At 36.4% G+C, this 25,510-nt stretch overlaps 1 protein-coding gene across 2 annotated transcripts in view; it reads right to left on the bottom strand.

The window, feature by feature from the left end:
• Window positions 1–25,510, bottom strand: part of PPP1R1C (protein phosphatase 1 regulatory inhibitor subunit 1C) — a 116,012-nt gene that overhangs the window by 52,027 nt on the left and 38,475 nt on the right. Inside the window, exons 3-4 of one of the 2 annotated variants that reach the window (XM_053597453.1) lie at window positions 4,232–4,269; window positions 2,087–2,147 (exon numbers count right to left, since the gene is read on the bottom strand). In XM_053597453.1, the coding sequence (XP_053453428.1) occupies window positions 2,087–2,147; window positions 4,232–4,269 (99 nt within the window). Of the gene's footprint in view, window positions 1–2,075; window positions 2,148–4,231; window positions 4,270–25,510 lie in introns of both variants that reach the window. The other variant, XM_053597454.1, reaches the window with a different exon arrangement.

The following is a 25,510-nucleotide window of genomic DNA, read 5'->3' as shown; positions in this document are numbered from 1 at the left end:
CAACTGATACGCCATTCTGGGTGGTGATAAGTTTGCCAAATCAGATTGTCTCTTTGATCAGGGTAGAGGGCAGTAGGGAGAAATTAAGACTAGAAAAACAGAAGCAAATGGATAAGAGAGAACACAAAAGTAGAGGAAGACTCAGGCAGAAAGAGAAGCAAAACAGAAGTAGAACCCCAAGTAGGGCAGTCGGTAGCACAAGGCTCAAGCAATGCCTGCTCCTGAGTGCATGCATCGTGCCACCTGCCCTCAGCAAACTTTTTTATACTCAATGTTCCAATGCAATTGGAAAAAGTATACATTTCAGAGCAATTGTATTACTGTGTTTAGTGTCTCAATAGTATTTTCATTTGTTAATTCATCTTTAATGTTAAAGGTGAAGTTTCTTAATGTGCTCACAATGCACATATGCTACCATGATTTCATTTTGTCTGGCAATATTTATTTCTAGCTCTTAGAGACAGGTAGACCAAATGAAATGTGGATTTAGTACATTCTCTCTCTCTCTTCTTTGAATCACAAGCAGGAGGCTTATGATTATAATGATATAATCATAATATATTATATAATAACCAGTAAATGCCAGAGATTTTATTATATTATAAAGAGGTTTGATTATATTATGTACTAACCAGTAAATAAGAATCTACATGACATAATACTCTCCTGACATCTTTTTGAAAGAATGACTGTGTCTTCTCAAGGCTTTAACTCATGACGGCAAATGTTTATCATTGAATGTCCCTCTTTGGGGGCTCGATGGTGTAAGGTTGTATGTACAAATGTGTAACAGGACTGACTTCTCTAAATGTTAGGATCCCACATTCTTATGGTATAATGAGAGCTAAATATAAATACCATGGGCCCTGCGGGCTTTGAGTTTAACATTTTCCCTTACAAATAATATTCTCTGAGGACATGAAAACAGTCTTACTTTTTTTGGCTTGAGATAACCAAAAATGGAACAGAGGAAATAACGAAATGAATGAACATATATCCTTTCTTGTTACCCATTCATGCCCAAATGGATGTCTCTTGAAAGTACAAAATTGTTTACAAGGAGGAAAATATCTTTAAAATGGTTACATTTATCTTCAAACAGAGATGCCTGAAAGTCTCAGTAATTAATTCGGAATAAACTACAATGCTGATGATTGCATTATCTACCACAGTCTTATAAACAAGTGAACATGGGCTTTTACGAGCAGCACAGGAAGGAAGTTCATTGAAAGCAGCTATTGATGTGTCCATTTATGTCTCACCTCCTACAAAAAGGACCCAAAATGAGAGAAAACACAGAGTGGGAAATTTCACTCCCAATTTAGACTCTCTGAACCCCAGAGGAAGCTGCTCAGCTGCCCTGGCAGGCAGTGACCAGGATGGACAGAGCACGATGAGCCCCTGGGCCAGTGCCCATGCACCAGATGGGAGCAACTGGAATGGAGGGACTCCACCCCGTGTCAGGAATATTTCAGTCTGAGAAATAAAAGAAGTCTTGTCTGGAACTGATATTCAAAATACTAATGCACTCACATTTAGCAGTTCCAGTTTGGGGCAAAAGTTCTTGGAAAATGCTGGAATCTGAGCTGGCATGCTCAGTTGTTATTGTGACGGCTGGTATACCCAAAGCAAAGGCTGTCTGACTGGGTTCTTAGAGCTGCTCCTGATACAGGGCAATGAGGTGGTAACTTTACATTTGATCTCCCCCAAATTCAAGTTATTTCTGCTTTCCTTCCACCAAGAAAAGAGGACAATCGTCTGCTGACACTGGCGAGAGTAATTAGGGTTTCTGGTAAAAATCCCCTTGAAGAAAATAGGTAAGGAGGACACAAAAAAACAAAAACAAAAAACAACTTTGTCATTATTTTGGAAACTCTGAATGTCCAGAGTTATTGGTTCTTCAACCACCTATTTTACTCTCAATGAAGGTCGGTTTTAAATAAAGCATCTTACTGAATGTCACACTACTGGTTGTGGAGTTGAGAGTAGATCTAGCTTATGATCAAACAGATGGTCCTTGGGAACAGCCAGCCAGCCGGCCTTGACTCAGCGCTCGGGACAACCCAGAACAGTACCTGAACTGTACCTTTCATGGTGGGTGGTGTGTACACACTCTGCTTCCTTTGCTTAGGGGAGGCATTCTGTGACTGTGGAGAAAGAAAAAAGTAAAAACCTTAGACTTGGCTAAGAAGGACACTACCCAATCTATGAGGGAAACGAACACTGTGCCTAGTTTCAAGAGCTTTCTGATTTCCCTCTGTCAAGTTCAGTGAGGGCATAGGCTTAAGAGATGGATGAAACTTTAAGGTCTATTTTTTCATAAGATTTTTCATCCACTGCAGTCTTGAAAGCATGCATTTGACTTTCTCCCCTCTGACATTAGTTTATTTTTAAAAGAAAAAGAGGTAGCAATCCTTTCCATTTAGAGAAAACATGAGTTCTATGACAAAGTAAACTACAAAAGCTGTGTCCATGGGACATAGTCCGTGAAATGTTGTCCCATAGTTAACAGGATTAGTGGCTGTTTCAGGAGGGATAATGAGGGCCATTTGTAAGTAATAAAAATCTACATATGGTCTTCATGACTTGACATGTTCAATCTATTATCTCCAGTTACCGGGAATTACAATGTGGAGGTAACATTCTTTTGTATGTTCAAATGGTAAGTCATTTCCTAACAAAACAGCTATTAACATTCTTACCTAAGTACACTGGTTAAGAAGTAATTTATTGAATAAGAGCTTCTGCATTTAAAAATGATAAAAGCAGAAACACATATCAGGGCCAAAAATACAGATGGTATGGAACTATATGTAATAATGGATGTAAATATTATTCTACTAAATTATACACATGTGATTTTACGCCAATCTTATAATGTCAAAGACTCCTTTGTAACAGCATGTTAATTTATGTTTTAATGTGGCAAGAGTAGGGATCTGAATCAATGAGTTTTAGTGTTGGGAGCAATTTTTGTTTCTTCGAAAAGCTCCAATGGAAATAATTACAAGATACTTTCTGAGGATTATTCTAGTTTCTCCATGCATCTCAGAAAGAATAGACTATACAGAGTTTGAAAGAAACTAGAAAGCAGTTTTACAAAGTTGTAAATAGAATCTGAGGCATTGGTCCTTGTGCATACTAAAGCTTAATTACCTCAGAGGTATCATCAAGACGTTGATCTTTACCTGATGCAAAAGCAATGTATTAAAAAGTAAAAAATTCACCTAAACAGTTGCCAAATCCCTGTCAACCAAGCAAAGTATGAGCAAAGTATTCGCTCAACCAAGTATGAGCAAAATTCTCTGTAGCAACTGTTTTGGTCCCAATCCACTGTGCACAGGTGTACACAGGGCAGCTTTACATTAATGTCAAATGTGTGGTGATTGGCAGTTCTGGGGCACCTCTGTTGTTCCAGTCACATCTGATTGCTTTCGAGAAGCAACTGTTTCGGGAGTTTTATAAAAAACCATATTATACGTATGTAGGAGTTTAGCTTTCAGAGCATTTTTACACTTACTATCTCATTAAATTTTTAGAAAAGTCTAGTGAGATTATGTTTGGTATTCAGTGACCATGGGAACTGATTGTTAAGTTCACACAGCATCCTACTGGTTATGTGATTCATTGCTGGGCCAAGCTGACTCACTAATGTTCTATGCATTGTATGCTATCAGCTGCCCTAGACTTTTCCAGTTTCTATTTTGTATCTGAACTCCTGAATGCATTTGTGGAGGGAATGAGGAGTGACAATGTTTAGGTAACCTGTTAAATTTGAATCTAAATATATTTCTTGGGGACCCCCCTGGATCTGGTTACCCAGGCTTTAAAACCCCCAGACTCTGGCCTGGGATTTGGCTTCGGTTCCACACACCAGAAACTCATTTAAGAGGTGTAAGCCCCTTACCCCAACCTCCTTGCTCTGAGATGCCAACCATTGTCCGGCCCCAGCCTGTGGGGTGCATATACAATCACTTAGTCAGTGGAAATTTCAATTCCATATCTTGCCATTAAAACTGATTTTAAGGAGTTAGTGTTGCGTAGGTAAAGAATCAAGGTAGCTGACAGAACTTTTAGCATTTGTTCAGCCAGGAAAATCAACAGAAACAGTTTTTCTATCACAGTTATAGTTATGCCATATTTTATTACTGTATCTCATAGAATCAAGCTAATTATGTGTTTTTAATTGATCTGAACAAGTATTTATACAAAAATATTTTTAAAAACTTACTTCCACTTGTGTGTTGGGCACCCTCTTGTCATCTATTTCTGTAAGAGAAGCAGGTATAAATTATTAGAAATGTGGTATCCATTCTACATGTTAACATTTACAACAACACAAATCAGAATGATTTAATAATTGCCTATGGTTATAGAAACACTGTGGCTTAGAGCTGAGAAGGGGGACAGAGTCGGGCGATTTCATTCTGGGATAACCTTCTTCCAAAGTCTGAAAAAGCCAATAAAGAATGCATTCCTCTGGACATCCCAGACTTCCCACCTTCCAGCAATGCAAAAAGAGGACCAGGGAAATGACTTTTGGAACAGCGGTCAGTGTCCTCGGCCCTACAGTGTGGGGAGCAGCAGCCTCCTCTCCTTTTTGGCCTGCTGCTGCCGCTGTCCATGGAACACAGCCTCTGCCAAGTGTCCTCAGGTCTGTTACTAACCAGAGCAATTTCCTGCCCCACTCAGCCCAATTGCCATGACCCCAAGGAAGGCAGCATCCTCTTGTCACCCTACCAAATATTTCTGTGTTTGCAATGTTGTGACAGAGGGCGGGGTGGGGGGAAGGTGCCTGCACAGGCCCCTTGCACAGGAGGAGGACATTCTGAGTTGGGATTCTTCTTGACTTCCACACCTACACTGCATGGGTCTGACTCAGTTACCCTTAGTTAATCTGTATGTTAGCTTCAGGGCTAAAATGCTGATCTCTTCGTCCAAGAACTGAATGAGGAGTTCAACAAAGAATATTCTGCTTTAAGGCAATGGTATAGACCTGTATTGGCATGTAAACATATGCTATACAAGTGAAAAATATTTCAAAACTCTATGAGTGGTATGTTTACTTTATAAAGGACAGATAAATGTAGCTATACAGGGTGGCCATAAAGTCTGTGTGCAATTTAAAATTGCAGACTATTTTAAATTGCACATGAACTTTGTGGCTACACTGTATATGTGTATATATGCATAGGAAGATACCAACATGTTCATTGAAGTTATCTCTGGGTCATTGGATGGCATGTTCTGTTTTAACCCTATCTGTACTGTTTGTTTTTAGTTTTATAATGAGCATGCATTACTTTTACAGGAAAAACAAAAAAGCAGTGTATATGTATATACATGGAAACACACATATATATACACCTGTGGTAATATGCATCAACCATGCAGGAATTTGTTATTTCATATAGTAAGAGACTAACATGACCGAAGAGCTAGAGTGAAAGTATATGGAACCATCATTTATTCTAATGTAACATTTTGATGACTAGATTTTTAAAAGTTAAGGAAACTTTGTATAACTTTTACCTCCTTTATGTAGGGGAAAGCACAGAACTATTGGTTTAAGATCTCAATTATGATTGATGCAATCACTGGTAGTAAGGGTAGCATTATCAGGCAGCTGTGCTTACACTAAATTGGACAGTTCTACTTATATGAAACATTTCAATTAAATATCAACCAGGAGCCACTGTACCAGTGCATGTATTGTGATCCATAGGATTGTTAAATACTGATAAGGGTTCTTTGTATTTTCTTCATGCTTTCAGGGTTTTCAAAATTCAACCCATGACTTGTAACTTCATGTTTTAGAAACACAGTGGGATTTAATCATTCAGCTGTACACGTTTCGTACTATCCAACTCTATCATTCCCTAAAGCAGTGTCTTTCTTAGGCAATTGTGAGGACTTCACTTGGTACATCATGATTCAGTCAGAAACATTTTTGTTGTTGAGGTTTATGTCATGAAGACAAGTACTGAGAAAATTCAGCCCTGTATTCTTCTCTTAAAATTGAAGAGTGAAAATTAAATGACATTCAAGTCAAAGTGACTCAGACCAAGTATGAAGCAAGCCAAGAAGAGGTCATAGTTTTCTTGAGGTTCACTGGTTTAAATACATTTCTATTTCCCTTAATAGATTGTGACTAAATTGGGATGATTAATCTTTTCTGCTTCCCAAGCATGTCTCTCTCTCTCTCTCTCTCACACACACACACACACCGTGCTCACGGGCACACACAGTGGGACAATATACAGACACAAATACAATGTTCTCTCTAACTCATACCAAGGAAGTTGTAACCAAAGATGGACACTAAAAAAATAAAAACGCAAACCTCACCAGCTCGTCACACAAAACCATCAAAATGATGTTTGCAGTTCTCCATGTTTTTGTCAGGGTCTCTAATTGTGACCCAAAGGCCAGTCTCAGAAGTATTCAAGAAGGCCAGATGACTCATCAAGAATAAATTCCTGTCTTCAAATACTGTTTTGTTTTCTCATTAAACCAGAAAAAGAAAAACTATTCTGGAATAGGGTTGAACAAAATCAGTTTGTTAACTGATGAGAGGTTTGTTAGCTGATTCTCCATAATGAACAGAACAAAAATTCTGAGACAGGCTGCAATACCTGTGCTAGCTATATTTTATCTTTATTTTCCATCTCTCAAGGACCATTTATCTGAAAGAAGAAATTTCTTGATTTAGAAGAAAAATTTAAGAGTCATATAAGCATAACATTTGAAGGAATAGTGCCATCATTAAAGATGGAGATAGGAACAGAAATGTTCAAGGAAGTTTTGAGTATTAATTAGTTAAAATGTTCTTGAGACATTTAAATTCATCAAAGGAACAGGATAAACTCAGGATTCATGTGGATACACACATCCTTTTACTGTCTCAGACAATGGAATCTCATTAGACTTAGGAAAACTAGTTGTAATAAAAAATAAAATGCCTCCTGGCTTCATATTACTATTGAGTTCAAAAACAGTCACAACCAATCTATAGGATTGGGAGTCAAAGAGAGCAGTGAGCCTTGGAAGGGAGACAGTGCCTAGAAGAGGCGACAGGATGCTTTTTGTTTTGTTTTGTTTTTTTTTTTTTGGCCGGGGCTGGGTTTGAACCTGCCACCTCCAGCATATGGGACCGGCGCCCTACCCGCTGAGCCACAGGCGCCGACAGGATGCTTTTTGGAGTGACTAGTAAGGTTCCAATTTTTGGCCTGGGAGCTGGTTACATAGCCATGTTCATTATCATTCCTTTTATTCAGCACCAGGCACCAGGGATTCTAAATGGCATGATAAGTGAGCTCAGCAGGATAATGTGTGCAATTATCTGTATCTTAATAAATATTTTACATTAAAGCCAAAAAGAAAGAAAGTGCCTATAAAAATAAAGTTTAAGAGTGAGGAAAACAGGGGAGACAGGATGGCTAACTGAAGCCAGCTTTCCACAGAGGCTCTGTCCAGAAGGAGAGTTAAAGGACAGAAATTCAGCAAGTAACCTGGTGGATTAGAGCTGCACCAAGAGAGAAGGTTGAAGAATGCACATCAACCACGCTGAAGCAAGGTGCGAACCAAGGATACAAACAAAAGGTACAAAATCCATCACCAAGCAGATGGGAGTCCCCTCCCCCCTAAGAATGGCTCAGAGTGCCCCACAAACAAATGAGCAGAGTTCAAAGGTCCTCCCACTACACTCCCACAGTAGAGACCCTCTAAAAACTGGACCTACCTCCCCTACTAGGGTGCCACGGCGTTCTCCTGCTAGGCATAAGACTGTATATATTCTCTACCTGCAGTTCTGAACTCCAAGCGCTCCCCTCCATTCTCACTCTGAGGTCTGTAGTCCTGTCCCCCAGGAGTCCAGATTCTTGGGTGATTTCTCAAGGGGTGTAGACAGGGCCTAGACTGCAGCTAGTCAGTGCTGATTCTGTGGCACGGGAGTGAGGAGAGGATAGTCAGCTGAGAGGGAACCATGCCGCCAGAGCGGCGGTGCCCCAAGGCACAGAGCAGCAGGCATTTTTGGCAACAATAGGGCTCACTCCTGGATATTCCAAAGCCACACCCCCTGTCTCCCTGGGCAAACAGAGGAGGCTGGGCATCTTCTCAGGTGGCAACCAACCTGGAACAGATCTGGGACAGAAATGCAGGCCCCGTGAGTAAAGGGTTTGCCTGAGGTTGTATCAGCCTGGGTGGAGGGCGGGGACTAGAAAACGCACACACAGAGCCGGGAAATTCCCAGGGTGGGGCTGACCCAGAGTATCACTTCACTGAGCCTAAGACGCACCTGGCCCTCAGGGGATTGTTGGCCTATAGACAAAGGAAGGCAGGAGGCTAGAACTGACAGCTAACCGAATACAAACCTGCAGGAGCAAAGACAGGGCCTGAGGCACAGGTTCTGGGAACTCAAAATAGCTTCTCTTCCACAGGGGAATTTAGCAGGGACAGAAACAAATTCCTGCAAAGTTGTTCTGTTCTGTCAGTAACATCAAACAGGGGCGGGGCTGGAACTGAGTGAACACCCCCACCCTCCATCAAGTGCCCGAGGTTGTAAGGCCACACCTCCCCCTGCTACATAAAGGCAGAGTGCAGTGGCCTGGCTGAGCAGAAATAGATTTCCTTGTGATTCAGGCAGGTGCAAACCCCTGAAGTATCGGCTCACTGGTGGCAACTGGGTCACAGGACTGCAGGGCTATCAGTGACTGGATGTGACAGAGGTGCAAGGTGGGAAAGGAGGCATCAACCTTCTGAGACTAATCTATTTTCTGGGTGGGTCCTCCTGACTTCACAGAGCACTGGACAAGTCATATTTGAGATGTCAGCAGACCCCTGCAATCTAATTGCCAGAGATCTTTTAAACTCTCCCACCTGAGACAGGTGCTAACTGAGACAATTGATTTGGACCTTTTGAACTGAGCCAGTCACCCAAGGACTATTCAAGTGGAAAAACATACCATGCTCATGGCTGGGACATTTTAACAATCAACATTGTTAAAATGTCCATACTACCCAAAGCAATATACAATTTTAATACAATCCCTATTAAAGCTCCACTGTCCTACTTTAAAGATCTTGAAAAAATAATACTTCATTTTATATGGAATCAGAAAAAAAAACCTTGAATAGCCAAGACACTACTCAGAAATAAAAACAAAGCAGGAAGAATTATGCTACCAGACCTCAGACTATACTATGAATCAATACTGATCAAAAGAGCATGGTACTGGCACAAAAACAGAGAAGTAGATGTCTGGAGCAGAATAGAGAACGAAGAGATGAATCCAGCTACTTACCATTATTTGATCTTTGACAAGCCAATTAAAAACATTCAGTGGGGAAAAGATTCCCTATTTAACAAATGGTGCTGGGTGAACTGGCTAGCAACCTGTAGAAGACTGAAACTGGACCCACACCTTTCACCATTAACTAAGATAGACTCTCACTGGATTAAAGATTTAAACTTAAGACATGAAACTATAAAAATACTAGAAGAGAGTTCAGGGAAAACCCTTGAAGAAATTGGGCTGGGTGAGTATTTTATGAGGAGGACCCCCCAAGCAATTGAAGCAGCTTCAAAAATGCACTACTGGGACCTGATCAAACCAAAAAGCTTTTGTACAGACAAGAACACAGTAAGTAAAGCAAGCAAATATTCTCAGAATGGGAGAAGATATTTGCAGGTTATGTCTCCGACAAAGGTTTAATAACCAGAATCCACAGAGAACTCAAACATATAAGCAAGAAAAGAACAAGGGATCCCATCGCAGGCTGGGCAAGGGACTTGAAGAGAAACTTCTCTGAAGAAGACAGGCACATGGCCTACAGGCATATGAAAAAATGCTCATCATCTTTAATCATCAGAGTAATGCAAATCAAAACTTCTTTGAGATATCATCTAACTCCAGTAAGATTAGCCTATATCACATAATCCCAAGACCAGAGATGTTGGTGTGTATTTGGAGAAAATGGAACACTTCTACACTGCTGGTGGGAATGCAAATTAATACATTTCTTTTGGAAAGGTGTTTGGAGAACACTTAGAGATCTATAAATAGATCTACCATTCAATCCTATAATTCCTCTACTAGGTATATACCCAGAAGACCAAAAAGCACATCATAACAAAGATATTTGTACCATAATGTTTATTGCAGCCCAATTCATAATTGCTAAGTCATGGAAAAAGCCCAACTGCCCATTGATCCACGAATGGATTAATAAATTGTGGTATATGTACACCATGGAATATTATGCAGCCTTAAAGAAAGATGGAGACTTTACCTCTTTCATGTTTACATGGATGGAGCTGGAACATATTCTTCTTAGTAAAGTATCTCAAGAATGGAAGTAAAAGTATCCAATGTACTCAGCCCTACTATGAAACTAATTTATGGCTTTCACATGAAAGCTATAACCCAGTTATAATCTAACCATGGGGGAAAGGGGAAAAGGGAGGGGAGGAGAGAGGAGGTGGGCGGAGGGAGGGTGATTGGTGGGATTACACCTGCGGTGCATCTTACAAGGGTACATGTGAAAGGTAGTAAATGTAGAATATAAATGTCTTAACACCATAACTAAGAAAATGCCAGGAAGGCTATGTTAACCAGTGTGATGAAAATGTGTCAAACGGTCTCTAAAACCAGTGTATGGTGCCCCATGGTCACATTAATGTACACAGCTATGATTTAATAATAAAAAAATAAATTAAAAAAAAAAAGACTGTCAGGGAAAAGAAAAATCCGAGAAACGTTCACAGCCAAGAGGTACCTAAGGAGACATGACAGCTAAATATAATGTGGTATCCTGGATAGGATCCTGGAACATTAGATAAAAACTGTAGAGACTCTGTCTCTACAAAAAAAAAAAAAACTGACGAAATCTCTAGCCAGGCTCAGTGGCATGCACTGTAGTCCCAGATACTTGGGAGGCTGAGTCATGAGGATCACCTGAGCCCAGGAGTCCAAGTCCAACCTGGGCTATACAATGAAACCCTGTCTCTTAAAAAAAAAAAAAAAAAAAAAAAAAACAAGGAAATCTCAATAAAATATGGACTTTCATTAATAAAAAAAAAAAGGTGAGGAAAACTGGAAGATGATAGTCAAACAGGAAGAAACAGGAAGTCTGAATGATAACAGAGTGAAAACGATAAAAACTAAGATGGGTAGAATGTAAAGAGACAGAAAACTAAACAAGGCCTAAAAAGCACACATACTTTCTATACACATACTTTCTCTCTGACATGACCCCACGCAAGTCATTTAATCCTCCTAAACGTCAAGATTCTTTTATGTGTGAAATGGGAACAAGGAAGCATAATTCTCACTCTGCTTTCCTCATTTTCTCATAATCTCATTTTGAAGAATTCAAAAAATAAAAAGGAAACATAATTCTCCATTCCTAAGTGTAAACTCCATGTACACAAACTGACTTCCTTCTGAAGAGTACAGTATGGTAAAAAGAGAGGCAGAAATAAATACTTTTATAGTGGGAAAACTTGGCAAACATCATCTCAGCCATGTGACCAAGGTCAACATCAACAGCCATTAATCATGTTGCTAACGTGAGCCCTTGGTCCGATATGATGAAGATGGCACTTACCCCAGTGATTTTCCTCCCCCAAACCCTTAAGACCTGTCTATTCTTGAGGAAAACATCAGACAAATTCCAGTACAAGGACATTGTACAAGATACCTGATCAGTACCCCTCAAAACTGTCAAGAACATGAAAAACAAGGAAAATCTAAGAAATGTCATAGCCATGAGGAACCTAAGGAGACATGATAATTACGTATAATAGGATATACTAGAAGAGACATGTTGGGCAGAAAAAGGTCATTAGATAAAAATTTAAAGTATCTGAATAAACTATGATTTCAGTTAATAATAATATATAAACATTGGGTCATTAATAATGACAACGTAACACTTTAAAGACAAATGTAGGATGTTAACAATAACAAGACTATGTGAGAGGAGGGGAGATTGGGACTCAATTGTGCTCTCTCTTCAATTTGGAGAAAACTGGGTGAGAGGAACACCAAGACCTCTTTGCACTATCTTTGCTACCTTCTGTGATCTTTAATTAGTTCAAAATTAAAAGCTAAAAGAAACAAACAATAGCAACAAAAATTCCAGATTGGACATAATTTAAAAGGAAATTAAAAATGTTACTGAGACATTTACCTGAATCTAATATCAAAGATAAAGACATAAAATACAAGAAAGAAAGATTAACAGACACAAAGAAGAGACTGAGAGTCTGCAAAAATACGTAAAAGAGCAGAGAAGAATGAAGGTATAAAAGAAGTGGTAGAAAACTTTCCAAAATTAAAGTGATACATAAATCTCATAATTAAAACTAGGTGCCAAGAAAGTTAATAAAAATAACTTGACATCCAGATCATAAAAGTAAGAGTTCAGAACACTAAATTTAAAGAGAAAACTTCAGGGTAACAAGATAGAACAATTATCTATTGTGGGAAAACATCTCATTTGAAATAACAAATGGCAGGAGACAAAAGCACTGAGATAAATAAAACTATTTTTCTACCTACTAAGTGTTTTTCAAAAAAGGACAAAATATAGACATTTTTAGACATGTGAAAAAGATTGATAATTAAATTGACCTTGATTTTATTGATGAATAAAGTGAACTTATGTTTTTACATTTTTTTTTTTTGAGACAGAGTCTCACTATATCACCCTTGGTAGAGTGCTGTAGCATCATAGCTCACAGCAACCTCAAACTCTTGGGCTCAAGCGATTCTCTTGCCGCAGCCTCCCAAGTAGCTGGGACTACAAGCACCTGCCACAACGCCTGGCTATTTTTTTTTTTGTTATTGTCGTCCTTGTTGTTTTAGCAGGCCCAGGCCAGGTTCAAACTCACCAGCCTCTGTGCATGTGACCAGCACCCTAACCACAGAGTTACAGGCACCCAGCCTGTTTTTACATTCTTAAGTGTTTAAAAATAAAAGTAAAGGTAGAGTATTTATACAAAGTGAATTAAAACAAACATCCTTAAATTTTATAAAGATTTTAGCTGAAATGTATTTCACTGCAAGTTAGATCATATATCACAAATACAAAGTGGAAGTTTGAGAAAACTGTATTCAATTATTTCCAACGCTTTCATTTTTACCCTACTCTAAGAGGAGAATTGGTTAGTTGTTTTATTAATATCTTTCTTGAACTGATTAAATTATCTACATAAAAGTTTTCTGTTAAAAACATACAACTTTGTTTTGTGTTATATGCCTATTTTTCTTAGTTCCAGAATAACTTCCATTTGCTCCCTACTCTGAATTTTGGGGTGTATCAAACATAGGTAAATAAATGTATTATGGATATTTTGTTTACAATTAAAACATATATTTTTCCATTTCACTTATTGAGAAGCTATTCTTTTTTCTCTTAATTTTTTTTATTAAATCATAACTGTGTACATTAATGCATTTAGGGGGTACAATGTGTAAGTAAATCTATTTTACTGTCAAAACCATAGATATTGTCATTTAGGTTAATGTTACACCAAAAGATCAAAACAGAACTAATTCTAAAATGCAATGAATAATTTTCTTTCCCCAATTTACGAAATGATAGGTTGGAGCAGTGACATGATAGCCCGCTAGTTGAGGTAATGGTCTCACATTTGTCCTGTTGATGTGAAAGACATAAGCAAGCAAAGTTTCAGAGAAGGAAGCTGCATGGCCAGCGCAAACCAGTTAGGGAGAACTCACTACAACAGTCCACAAAATCACCACCACTGTGTGTGGTCACAGGACAGCACAAAAGAAATCCGCTTGATTCTTTCACTTGTCAAGGCATTCCTTTGCCATTGCCTGAAAATAACTATTAGCTGGTAAAGCCAAGTATACCTGATTTCACTGGAGAAGGAAATCAAGATTTCCCAATACCCTTTTCTTTTCTTTCCATGCCAAGCTAAAGATTTCTTCTCAACAATACTTGTTTGTTTGTTTTAGATGAGGATTTTATTTTTTTATTTTTTAATTGTTAAATCATAGCTGTGTACATTAGTGCAATCGCCTGTACCCATTCTAAGACCTGACCATCCTATTAATACTTTTTTTATCTGACCATTTCCCTTGATTCCATCCCTTAAAACTAATCCCGGGAAAGAGATCAGATGAATTTCCTGAACTATTTATAACTATAGACATCTAGAAGGAAAAAATAGAAGCTAAATTTTTTATTAATACTACCAACACTTTTTTTAGATACACTGCCATTTGATACTTTTATGATAACTTCTACCAAATTTATCATTTAAAAAACCAGCAATCTATGATTAATGATTTAAAATTTTCTCAAAAATATAAGGAAAATACTTATTAATCTTCATTATATTATCACAGCTTTAAAAGAATTTTCTAAAATATTCACCATCAATCTCCACCAAAAAGATCACATACATCTTTTTTTTTTTTAATGTTGGGGATTCATCGAGGGTACAATAAGCCAGGTTACACTGATTGCATTTGTTAGGTAAAGTCCCTCTTCCAATCATGTCTTGCCCCCAGAAGGTGTGGCACACACCAAGGCCCCACCCCCATCCCTCCATCATATACATCTTAATATCCCCAAATTGTTGATGTGAATGTATTCAAAGAGTAAGAATAAATAAGGAGCGATCCATCACTGTGTAGCTACCACAATTGATTCCTATATGCTAATAAAATTTAAGAGTAAAAAATATTATCTAAGGTAGTGATATTCTACCAATACAGATGTAAAAATTGTGTATGCTTTCACACTGAAGTTTGAATTAAAAAATAGAAGTCATCTAAGTTTATAAAGTGTGGTGGTAAAGTAATTCCTTGACAGTTTTTTTTTAATGTTTATCAATGGAAACACTACAAGCGATGTTAGTCACCAACAAAAATCATCGCTAAGCCTTAGGAATATCACTACTTCCTCCTGTATAGCTCTACACTGAAAAAGTTCCTCATCTAATTATAATATTGTAGCTGCCACAATGAGTATGACTAGAGGCTGATTCTTTACCTGTTCACCTTCTTTAATCTGCTACTAACAAGATTGTAAACACTACAATTTCACAGACTTTAAACAGTCAGCATTTAAGTTTTATTCCTTCTTTCAGGAGGCACTAATAACACATTTTACCCAGAAAATACTAATAACATTGTGGAACACAAGTGTTAATTACGCATAGATTCTTTCTCCATTTCTTTTTCTCCCCTATTGAGTTAGTGCTTGAAACAATTGCTGCATCTTTCTTCATCAGTTTCCTCAGTGAAATTCAAAGTATTCAGGCAAGGATAGATTATTTTTTACATCCAGCTTGTGTGTCTGTGTTGCTGGATTATATATAAAAGGTTTAGCTGCTTCATTTGGTTTTGTTTGCTTGAAAGTAGAAAATACTTCCTTCTCTGTGGGAAGCTTCTTTGAAGCATTCAGATGGAATGTTCTTGATTCTCTCTCTCTCTCTTTTTCTTTTTAAAACTAATCAAGAGAAAATGTTTGGCGGCTATAATGCAATCTGTTTGAAGTTGTAGTCCAATTTGTTCTGGGACTCACACTCTAATAAATGTATGTATGCAAAGTACACCAAAATCAACAAATGAAGTGGAAAAATATTCTTCATTAAAATGTTTTTCTTTTCAAAGATTTCCTCAGCTTTGCAGGGGTTTTATAGTCTGATTGCTGAAGTGTAAATATTGGTTTATGGATGACAAGTGGACAGATAGGCTTGAGGCAAGACTAGTATAGTATATGACTTATTACTGGAGTGTGACATGATGATCAGAGAGGCAGATAAGGGTGGCATCTGAGCAGATAGCCCTGAAACACTGTTCACAGTTGACACATGAACAGAACGCTTAGGCATAGGCTTGCAGGGTAGCAAGTGGGCAGCAGAGAGAGCAATTTTGTATCTAAAAGTCCAAACTGAAACAAAGTCAGCAGGTGGACTGAGGTTCTAAGAGGTATTTCAGTCCTAAAGACCAGAATTAGTATTTTAAAAGAGGGTACACGCTAGTAGGGTGGTATAAACGGATGGTGAAGATCAACTTTCATGAAATCAAGCATTAAGATCAGGGACACAGCCACTGAGAATCTGAGCTTTGAGAGGAGGATGAGAATAGTTACTAAAAGACTGACTAGAAACTATAGTGACAGAACTAGGAAAGTAAGAAAACAAAAACACTCGCCTTCAAATTAAATTTTGAGATTTTGCTTGGGGTAGTACAGATGAGTTCCTAGAAGTCCAGTGACAGCACTTTATCAGAACTGGAGGAGTAAGGTAAGCTGAAAAAGGCATCAGGACCTGGAGAAGCAGAGAAAACTAAACAGAGCAAAGAAACTTCAGAATGAGAGGTGAAGAATTCCTATTCGGCTCCTAGCAGAGTAAAGCTACAGAAGAGAGAATCCAGAAGTGATTTTGGCAATGGGATAATAGTAGTGTGATAAAACTGAGCACTTCAGGGCTTCAAACAAGCAACTTGTCTCCTCCTAGACACATTTGAGAGTTTCTGAAGCTATACAGTGTAGGCGAATAACCATCATGAAAATCTCTTAAAAACAGGATGTAAATTCTAGAATTACAAAGACCTGCAGACCATTAGTTGGAATAATTACAAAAAATAGGTAAATCAAATCCTATTAAAACTGAAATTTGGACTCATTCTAGCATAATTTATCATTGTATTAAGTGATCAGTTTCCTAGCCTATTTGCCTAACAGAGGAAAGAGTGAAATTTTAAAATGTTTCAATGCTTTTTTAAAAACTTAAACAGTATGGGATCTCTAAAATTTCTTAAACACAAATGTTCAGCACTCAATAAAAAATTACTAGACACATAAAGACATGCTAATTACTCAGAGAAAATATAAGCAGAGTCACACATGATTCAGATATTGAAGTTAACAGTCAAATATTAGGATTAATATGTTGATAAAAACAGAATCATAAGCAAAATGGATTAAAAGATAAATAATATGAACAGAGAAATAGAATCCATGAAAACAAACAACTTCATGAACTTCAAGATCTGAATGTAAGAATTCAATGGATTTTTTTAAAGGCATGTTGTATCTAGCAGAAAAGTAATTATATTGGAAGACAGAATTATCCAAACTGAAGAATACAGAGAAAAAAAAATGAAAATAAAAAAAAAAACACTGAATAAAAGATGTTTGAGACATAGTCAAAAGGTATAAAATAAGGGCAACTGGAGTGCTAGAAAGAGACGAGAGAGAGAGAATAGGGAAATAACAGCCAAGAATTAAAAAAAAGAGAGAAAAAAAAAACACTAGATGACTCATGCAAGAAGAAGGTTAACAAACCCCAAATAAGATGGGAGGGAGGGAGGATAGGGAAAAAAGAAAATTGCACGTAGGTATATCGTATCAAAACTTCTGAAGACCAAAGACGGAAAGTTAAAAGCAGTCAATTAAAATAAAGCAACAACAATTAAAAGCATTATTTTCCAATAATAACAATGAAATGGACCAAAACAATGAGATAAAATGTAAAATAAGGAAAGAAAATATCTATCAACCCCAAATTCTTTATTCAGTGAAATGATCCTTTTAAAGTGCAGCTAAAATATCAATTCATGCCTTCTTTAAAATCTAAGGCAGGTTTTTTGAAATATACTTTTTTCTTTGTATTAAAACTGAATTTGTAAAACTTCTTATCTAGTTTCTCATTTAAAAATACTGTTGCTAGTCTTTTCTCTTCATTAACATACATCTTCACTTGACCCATTCACAAGGGCTCGAGGTGGATAGACCAATAACATTTATTTCTCAAGAACGGGGAGAAAGCCTATTTCCAGAGATCACAGTAAAAACACAAGTAGAAGCCAGCCTTGTGTATTATCTGGACCACAGTGCATTTCCTATAACTCTAATTTCTGTTGATTATGGCAATATAGTACACCTTCTGGGGGCAAGACATGATTGCAAGAGGGACTTTACCTAACAATTGCAATCAGTGTAACCTGGCTTATTGTACCCTCAATGAATCCCCAACAATAAAAAAAAAAAAAAAAAAAAAAAAGAATTTCTGATAAGAAAAGTTTGCTGTAACTTTATTTGCATAACACTATGAAGAATGCTTAGTATATTTTTCAGTTTTATGCTGCATTATTTTGTCTAACTGGCATTATCTATCTTGGCTGAAAACTAGGATGTTATGTAAGTTCTCAGAATATATACACTAACTTCTCTTTTTAATCTTTTCTGCCACTACTTAGTGGGAAAAAATTAATGCTGTTCCGTAGAGGAGTAGCAGGAGAGGAGAAAAACGATGTAGTCCTCTTTAGGAGGTGCTATACAGATTAAATCACACGCATATTGGTGTCTTCTTTGACAGTCTCAGAAGGAATTTACCATTTGGTCTCTGAAATCAGCAGTGAAATCTAAACTATCACAATTCAGCAGCTTCTCCATTTTTGTATCTAACATATTTGAAGGTAGAACCTCGTTCTTTCCAGAGGCCTTTGGATTATAGCTATTGACAGGATCATTTACTGTTGAACAATACATGGAGGAGACAAAGACAAAAATTTCATACAAGGCTTCATGTCTATTAATTCAAGAACAATCACAGACCCATAAGCCTTCGGAACTGAACAGGCATAAATCAAAATACAAATGAAAGAAATTACAGTGTACAGCTCAGCCCTTCATTTTGTATGTAAATGTATCATTTCCTTGTGGTTCTAACATTCTAGTGTAGAATCAATCCATTGAAAGTGCTAGAGAAATTTGTCATGTATTTGTTACATACAATGGAGGACTAGAACGCTCATGTTTTCTTAGTAAGGCTAACTGCAGCAGACGCATGCAAAATTGCCTAAGTCAGCTAGTGAAACTTCTCTCCCTGACTTTCAAATGTTCCTGCTTTCCAAAATGAGCTCTGGTCCTAACCGGAGGTGTCCAGTCTGTGGCCTACAGGCCACAGGAGAATTTGGTGAGGACTTTTTTGGCTTATCTGCAGTGTCGGATATCATGAAAAGTATGAGCCTTTTTTCTTTTTCACCAGTCGGTTTCCATTAGTGTTTGTGTATTTAATGTGTGATGCAAAACAACTCTTAACTCTTCGAATGTGCAGCAGAGAGGAAAAAAAAAAAAAAGATTGGACGCTCCTGTAAGCCCTTTTGCTGAACGCTTGCTAGGTTCTGCTGATGGTCTATCATTTCAAGTTAAGCCACCCTGCAGTGGTTTCAGCTGTGTTTTTCTTTCAGCTTTTAGATTTAGTCAAGACTGGGGCCCAAACTGAAACCACCACAGCAATGAATTTATATGCACAGAGAAGGGGGGGTGTGGGGAAAAGGAGAAAACAGTAAGAACAGTTTCACCCTGTGCTGCCAAGATTCACACAGCTGTATTTTTCTTTCAATATTATTTATAGCTTTCCATTTTTCATTGGTGAAAGAGGAACATATCTTCATTACCTAATAGATTTTGATCTCTCTGAACCTTGTTTCAGAGGTACCAAGAAGAACCTGGTGTGAGGTTTTCTCTGAAGAAATAGTGAAGGAAATAACAAAGAAAACACACGATGGATTACGCTGGTTTATTAATAAAGCACTCCCAACCAGGGTTGTCTCATGTTTCAGCTTAGAAAGCTTCCCAGCTACCTTTCTACTAATATTTCATATTTCTGGTGCCACTTCCAAGCACAGTAGAAGGAGAAGAAAAAGCAGATCATTTGAAACCTCAGGAGTCTGTTTTTCATTAGTATTCTCTATTTTTATGAACGTAGTTTCTCTAAAAAACATATTTTATCCAACCACACAACCATTTCATATGAAAGTCAAAGAACTATTGCATCATCTTATCAGTTGGGATTTTCAATCATTGGTAAATTTTTTTCTGCCTATTTGGAGTTTGAATTCGCCACATTTGCTCCAAGAAAATAAGTTGATTCATTTGATGGATGGGTTTTCTTTTAGGAAGCCATCATTTTAAACAGCCACACCAATTTCCAGTAATTCTAGTTAAAAAAGAAAAATGCATCTCCTTTTGGTAGAATTACCTAGAGAACTAATTATAAAACGTATTTTTTATCTAAATTTTATAGATTAATTTAAAAATAATTATCAAATGTTTTAGGCGATGATAGAAAATCAGTGAAGTTATTTATTTAATGTGTACTTCCTTTCTTGCTGATAATTTATTTTATGCCATTTCTATTTATAGGTTTTTTAATAGTTATGATTTGAATAATTCATGTTTTAGCCATTTTAAAATACTAAAGTTCCACTTTTCTACCTGAGACATCATAAAAGTATTCTTAACAGAGTCCTCGTATGAAGTTCCAAGGCCAGTTCCCTTAAAGTAATAGTAGGGAAAATAATTAAGGTGAACACAAGAAAATTGGTGCATTTTACAAGGGTACATGTTAAATCTACTAAGTGTAGAATATAAACGTCTTAATACGATAACTAAGAAAATGTGATGAAGGCTATGTTAACCAGTTTGATGAAAATATTTCAAATTGTACATAAAACCAGCACATTGTACCCCACAAATACATTAATGTACACAGCTATGATTTAATAAATAAAATAAATAAATAAAACAAAGGTTGACAATTTTAATCATGATGACATGAAAATTTGAGAACGCTCACATTAGAGATAGGTCTGAGAGGCGCTGGATTCAGAATAGAATTAACTGTCTACAAATATTTAGAATATTTCTTTCTTTTTCTGCTTTATAACTATGTTTTCTCTCTCTCTTTTTTTTACATACACATTTGTTTATTAGGTTTCACTTATGCCTTCGCAAAATTAAAAAGGCTTAAAATTTAATAACAATAACAATGTTTACGATAAGAACTAGAAACAAAATCCTCATAAAGAATGAATGACAATAAATACATTCAGAAAAGAAATCAGATGATTGCTGCATCAAAATATTGAGCAATAATAAAAATAATACAAAGAAAGTAACATTCACATTGTCAGATAAGAGAATGTCTGTTATAGAATGCTTTAACGCTGAGGTTCAGTATGGAGTCATCAGTTAACTTCCCCTTCTTATTTTTTTTTCCAAAGTCTCAAAAATTAGACAACTAATATTTATAAATAAAAGTAAAAGATAATTTCAAAAAACAGATCAGAAAGAAAACTATTTCTTCTTTTTTCTATTTCTATGAGATTTGGCATGATCTGTTTTCTTTTTGTTTGTTTGTTTTTTGTTTTCTCTTTTTTTACATTGGTTTCTAACACTGAGAATGACTTAATAAATCTTCTTTGTGACTGGTGTTAGTCAACCAGAATACATGGAATACTTTTTCATTTCTAGAGAAGATAATAGATAAAAAGGCAAATTTCTAAACTATTTCTTTATATATCATAAACTTAACTATTTGCCATTACTGTCTGTCTTGAATTGCTAGTTAGTAATCTTTGATGATGAACATAAGGGCTATCATTTACACACATAAAATGTGAATCAAAGAAATGTAATAGTAGATTTCATAGAGAAAAGGTGGTTACCAGGGGCTGCGTAGGGACAGGGAATGGGAAAATGTACGTGAAAGGTATGAAGTTGCATTTATGTAGGATGAGTAAGTCTAGAGGACTAATGTAAACTATGGCCCTCATAGTCAATAACATTGCATTTTATACTGATAATTTGCCAAGAGAGTAGATTAAAAAAGAAAAGTAACTACATGAGATTATGGGTATGTTACTGGCTTGATTTTAGTAATCACATCTCTAGGTACATGTATATCAAGATAGGTATATAAAAATATACATTTAAACATATACATGGTAAAAAATAAAATAAAGTTTCAAAGTATTCTTATGAAGCCCAATATAAGTAGACTGTCGACGATTGGGGGGCTTCTGCCCTAATGAACTGCTTATTTAAGTAGTATTTGTATTTTATAATCATGCCATTTTATATCTACCATGGACAAAATATTTTCTCCAGATCCTTGTGTGTTTTGAACTGTATAGACATAATTATTGTAAATTTCAGAATAACTTTATCTGAGTATCTCTGTTATGAGTAAGTCAATGATTGTAAAATGACATAACAAGAAGAAAACTTCTCTTTTTAAGTTATAGATGTAAGATAATATTTTTACAACCACAAAGTATCAATCTATACATTCAGCATAATTGGGTGCTTAAAAGTAAAGTGGTAATATTTTCATGGTTTAATCAGCTGAGGGCATTCTATAATCAATGCCAAATACATTTCTGTTATTAATAGAAGGAAAGGACAATGGAATTATAACTTCAAAATCTGATTCCACTTCACATAACTCTTTGTAGACATAGAAAAGAGAGAAGTTAGCTTTTGTCACTTGATGATCTGAAATAAGCATTCACTTCACATCCTAACATGTCTCAAAAAAGTGATGCTTCCATATGAGCATATGAAATAAAAAATAAGTAAAAACGATGCTTTCCTTATTTAGTTTTAAACATTGAAGTATTAAATGTCTGTGTGATTGGATTATATTTCCAACTCTATATTTTTATCTATCCTAGAAATCTTACACTTCATGCAATTTCTCAATTTTCTTGTCCCAAATATAATTTACTTGAGGATTTCACTGTGTGTTCTAAAAAGCAATGATTATTCATAGCAGTTATAAGGAAGAATTGTGACAGGACAAATTTCTGTAATTAGACACCCATTCAATATGCTTGAAACCAAGTTCAGATAAGAAAATGGAAAAAAAAATTATATGTATATGTATGTATTATACATAGGGAAAATAGCTTTATATTTTTATTGGGCTTAAAACTAAAACATTTTTCCTTATAAATAGTGATAAAGGAAAATGTTGAATGAAAACACACATTACAATGTGGTTTATAAATTAACACCTAGTATGTTTTGTATATGTAAGGCTATCACCATGGATCTAAAATTTGCCCAATATTTTAACAATAATTTATTGCATGTATGCCATAGGCTATGCATCCTGTTAGAAATGCCCCTGTTAGGGGCCCAAACCTCCTATACAGTTTAAACTCTGTTGAAAAAGATGATTAAAGGAGCAACCATGATGCAGTGTGATTAATAAGCGCTGACACAGAGCAAGCAGAGTGAGGTGGTAGCATCTAACTTTGCCATGGCAGAGACAGAAACACTCTCAACAAAAAGAAATCTTTATGAGATTGCTGCTAAGATGGCCAGCAAATGTGTGGTATAGTGAATGTTGATGGGCAAGGAAGCTGGGTGGGATAAGCCTGGGAATGAGAAAAGATTTTCATCAGTAGAAACAACAGCTCCTGGGCATGAGAGCTTGTGCTCTCATCATGGTATGAGAGAGCATGACAGCTTATTTAGAAATTGACAAAAACTCAAATATTCAGGCTGTAGAATGTCAAGAGTGAATTGACAGAGAAGGAAGACTTTTAAAAATTGGATAAATTAGGGCTTTGTATTAAGAAATCTAGATTTTATTATTTGCAGGGTATGAATCTGACAAAAGGTTGATAACCAAAATCTCAGGGCAACTCACAAAAAAATCAACTAAAAAAGAGCAAATGTAACACATTACTCTAGACATGGTGAATAGAATAGCTCGCATTCAAATTTCGTATGAAATATTCATAATGTTCCTGTAAGTAATGCTTCAATAATGGACCCCTGGCACTAAAACCCAGATTACTAGATCTCTCTTGGAGTAAGCACAATGCACATATAAAAAAAAAACAGAAATATTTACTTAGTAATTCTTACTTTGATAATGTTGGCAATATATCTACTATAGGAGCAATATAACTACCTGAAAAACAATGACTGCTTTTAATCATTCAAAGAAATCCAATTAGACACATACATCATTAGCTCAGCAATTGAGATTAGCTACTCCCATCTGATGATCTGCTGAGTCAATAACATGTTGCCAGACAGCCTGGGGTGGGGTGTTACCCCTCCTCTGACAGCTGTTCTACACAGAGGAGCTCTGAGGAAGAGCTAATCTTAAATCGTATAACCTAAGTTCAATATATCCATTCATTTTCAGAGTCCAATGGGAAGGATTTATTTTTATTTTTCTTTGATGAGTTGCATAACCTTTTCATTTTCAGTTTTTTTCAAAGTAAGCATGTATAGCTGAACAAATTCTCTAAGTATGGTCTTACAAGTTTTGAAGATTTGTAAATCAGAAGTAGCAAATTGTTTCAGTCTATAACTCAGGGCATTTTTTTACACGCCATACAAATACAAATATTTTATATGATTTGTGTTATTTTACCATAATTTCAGGTCTCAAGTAAATGGCTTTCTGACTACACTAGTCATTTTGTCATTCTCTTGTTCCTGAGTCTCTTCGATCCCCATCTTAGAAAAATGATATGGTCACTAAAATAATGTGGTGTAAACAGAAGATGTAACCTTTGGAACTAGAAAGACCGAGGGTTGAATGTTGTTGACTAGTGCTGTCACTCTAAGTAAGTCATTAGTCCTCACGCCCTTCAGATTGCTCACATGTAAAATATAATTAATAATAGCTACTGCATAAGGTGGTTTTGAAGATGATAAGAAACAAAAATGATTGGCATTATAGCACCACAGTATTAGAGCCAAGAGTCCGAATAGTAAATAAAACATTAATGTTTTGGAAATTGTTGAAACAAAGAAAATGTTTTCTGTCCTCAGCTGGAAGTCCTGCTCATCTCATCATTGTACTTGTGAGTTGTATTTGATGGTGATGTTTATGAATTAGAGGATGAAATGTCCCCAGAGACCATTGTTTAAAATTAAGGAACTAGCAACTTAAAAATCAATAAAGGAAATGTGGACTAATTTGTTATTATTACCTGTGATTTTACTAAATAAAATAAAGATGATATATGAAAATGAGGCTGTAGTTATAAAAGATCAAAGACATATACTTTGGTCTTCACTAGAATCCTTGAAGACTCTTTAAAAAATACTGCCTTCTTATTTCTTAGTCAGAAAATAAGGGTTAGATGCTAGAGATTAAAAGTGGGTGTAAAGTTAATCAGATCCATACCAATGGTGTGCAACATTCTCTGTATATCCTTCCAAAAAGATTGTATCAGAATGGGAAAAGATATTTGCAGGTTATGAATCTGGCAAATGGTTGATAACTAGAATCTATAGAGAATTCAAATTAATCAACAAAAAAGAGTAAACAACCTCATCTACACTGGGCAAGAGATATGAACAGAATCTTCTCTGATGAAGACAGAGAATGGCTAACAAACATTTGAAAAGATGCTCTTCAGCTCAGCACCCGTAGCTCAGTGGTTAGGGCACTGGCCGCATACACTGGGGCTGGCGGGTTCAAATCCAGCCCGGGCCTGCTAAACACCAATAACAACTACAACCAAAAAATAGCCAGGTGTTGTGGCTGGCGCCTGTAGTTCCAGCTACTTGGGAGGCTGAGGCAAGAGAATTGCTTAAGCCCAAGAGTTGGAGGTTGCTGTGAGCTGTGATACCACAGTACTCTATTGAGGGCTACATAGTGAGACTCTGTCTCAAAAAAAAGAAAGAAAGAAAAAGAAAAAAA

This window comes from Nycticebus coucang, chromosome 7 (genome assembly GCF_027406575.1).
Source record: "Nycticebus coucang isolate mNycCou1 chromosome 7, mNycCou1.pri, whole genome shotgun sequence".
Classification (NCBI taxonomy): domain Eukaryota; kingdom Metazoa; phylum Chordata; class Mammalia; order Primates; family Lorisidae; genus Nycticebus; species Nycticebus coucang.
The sequence above is the reverse complement of the archived record's forward strand: the minus strand, read 5'-3'. Positions and strand labels throughout refer to the sequence as shown.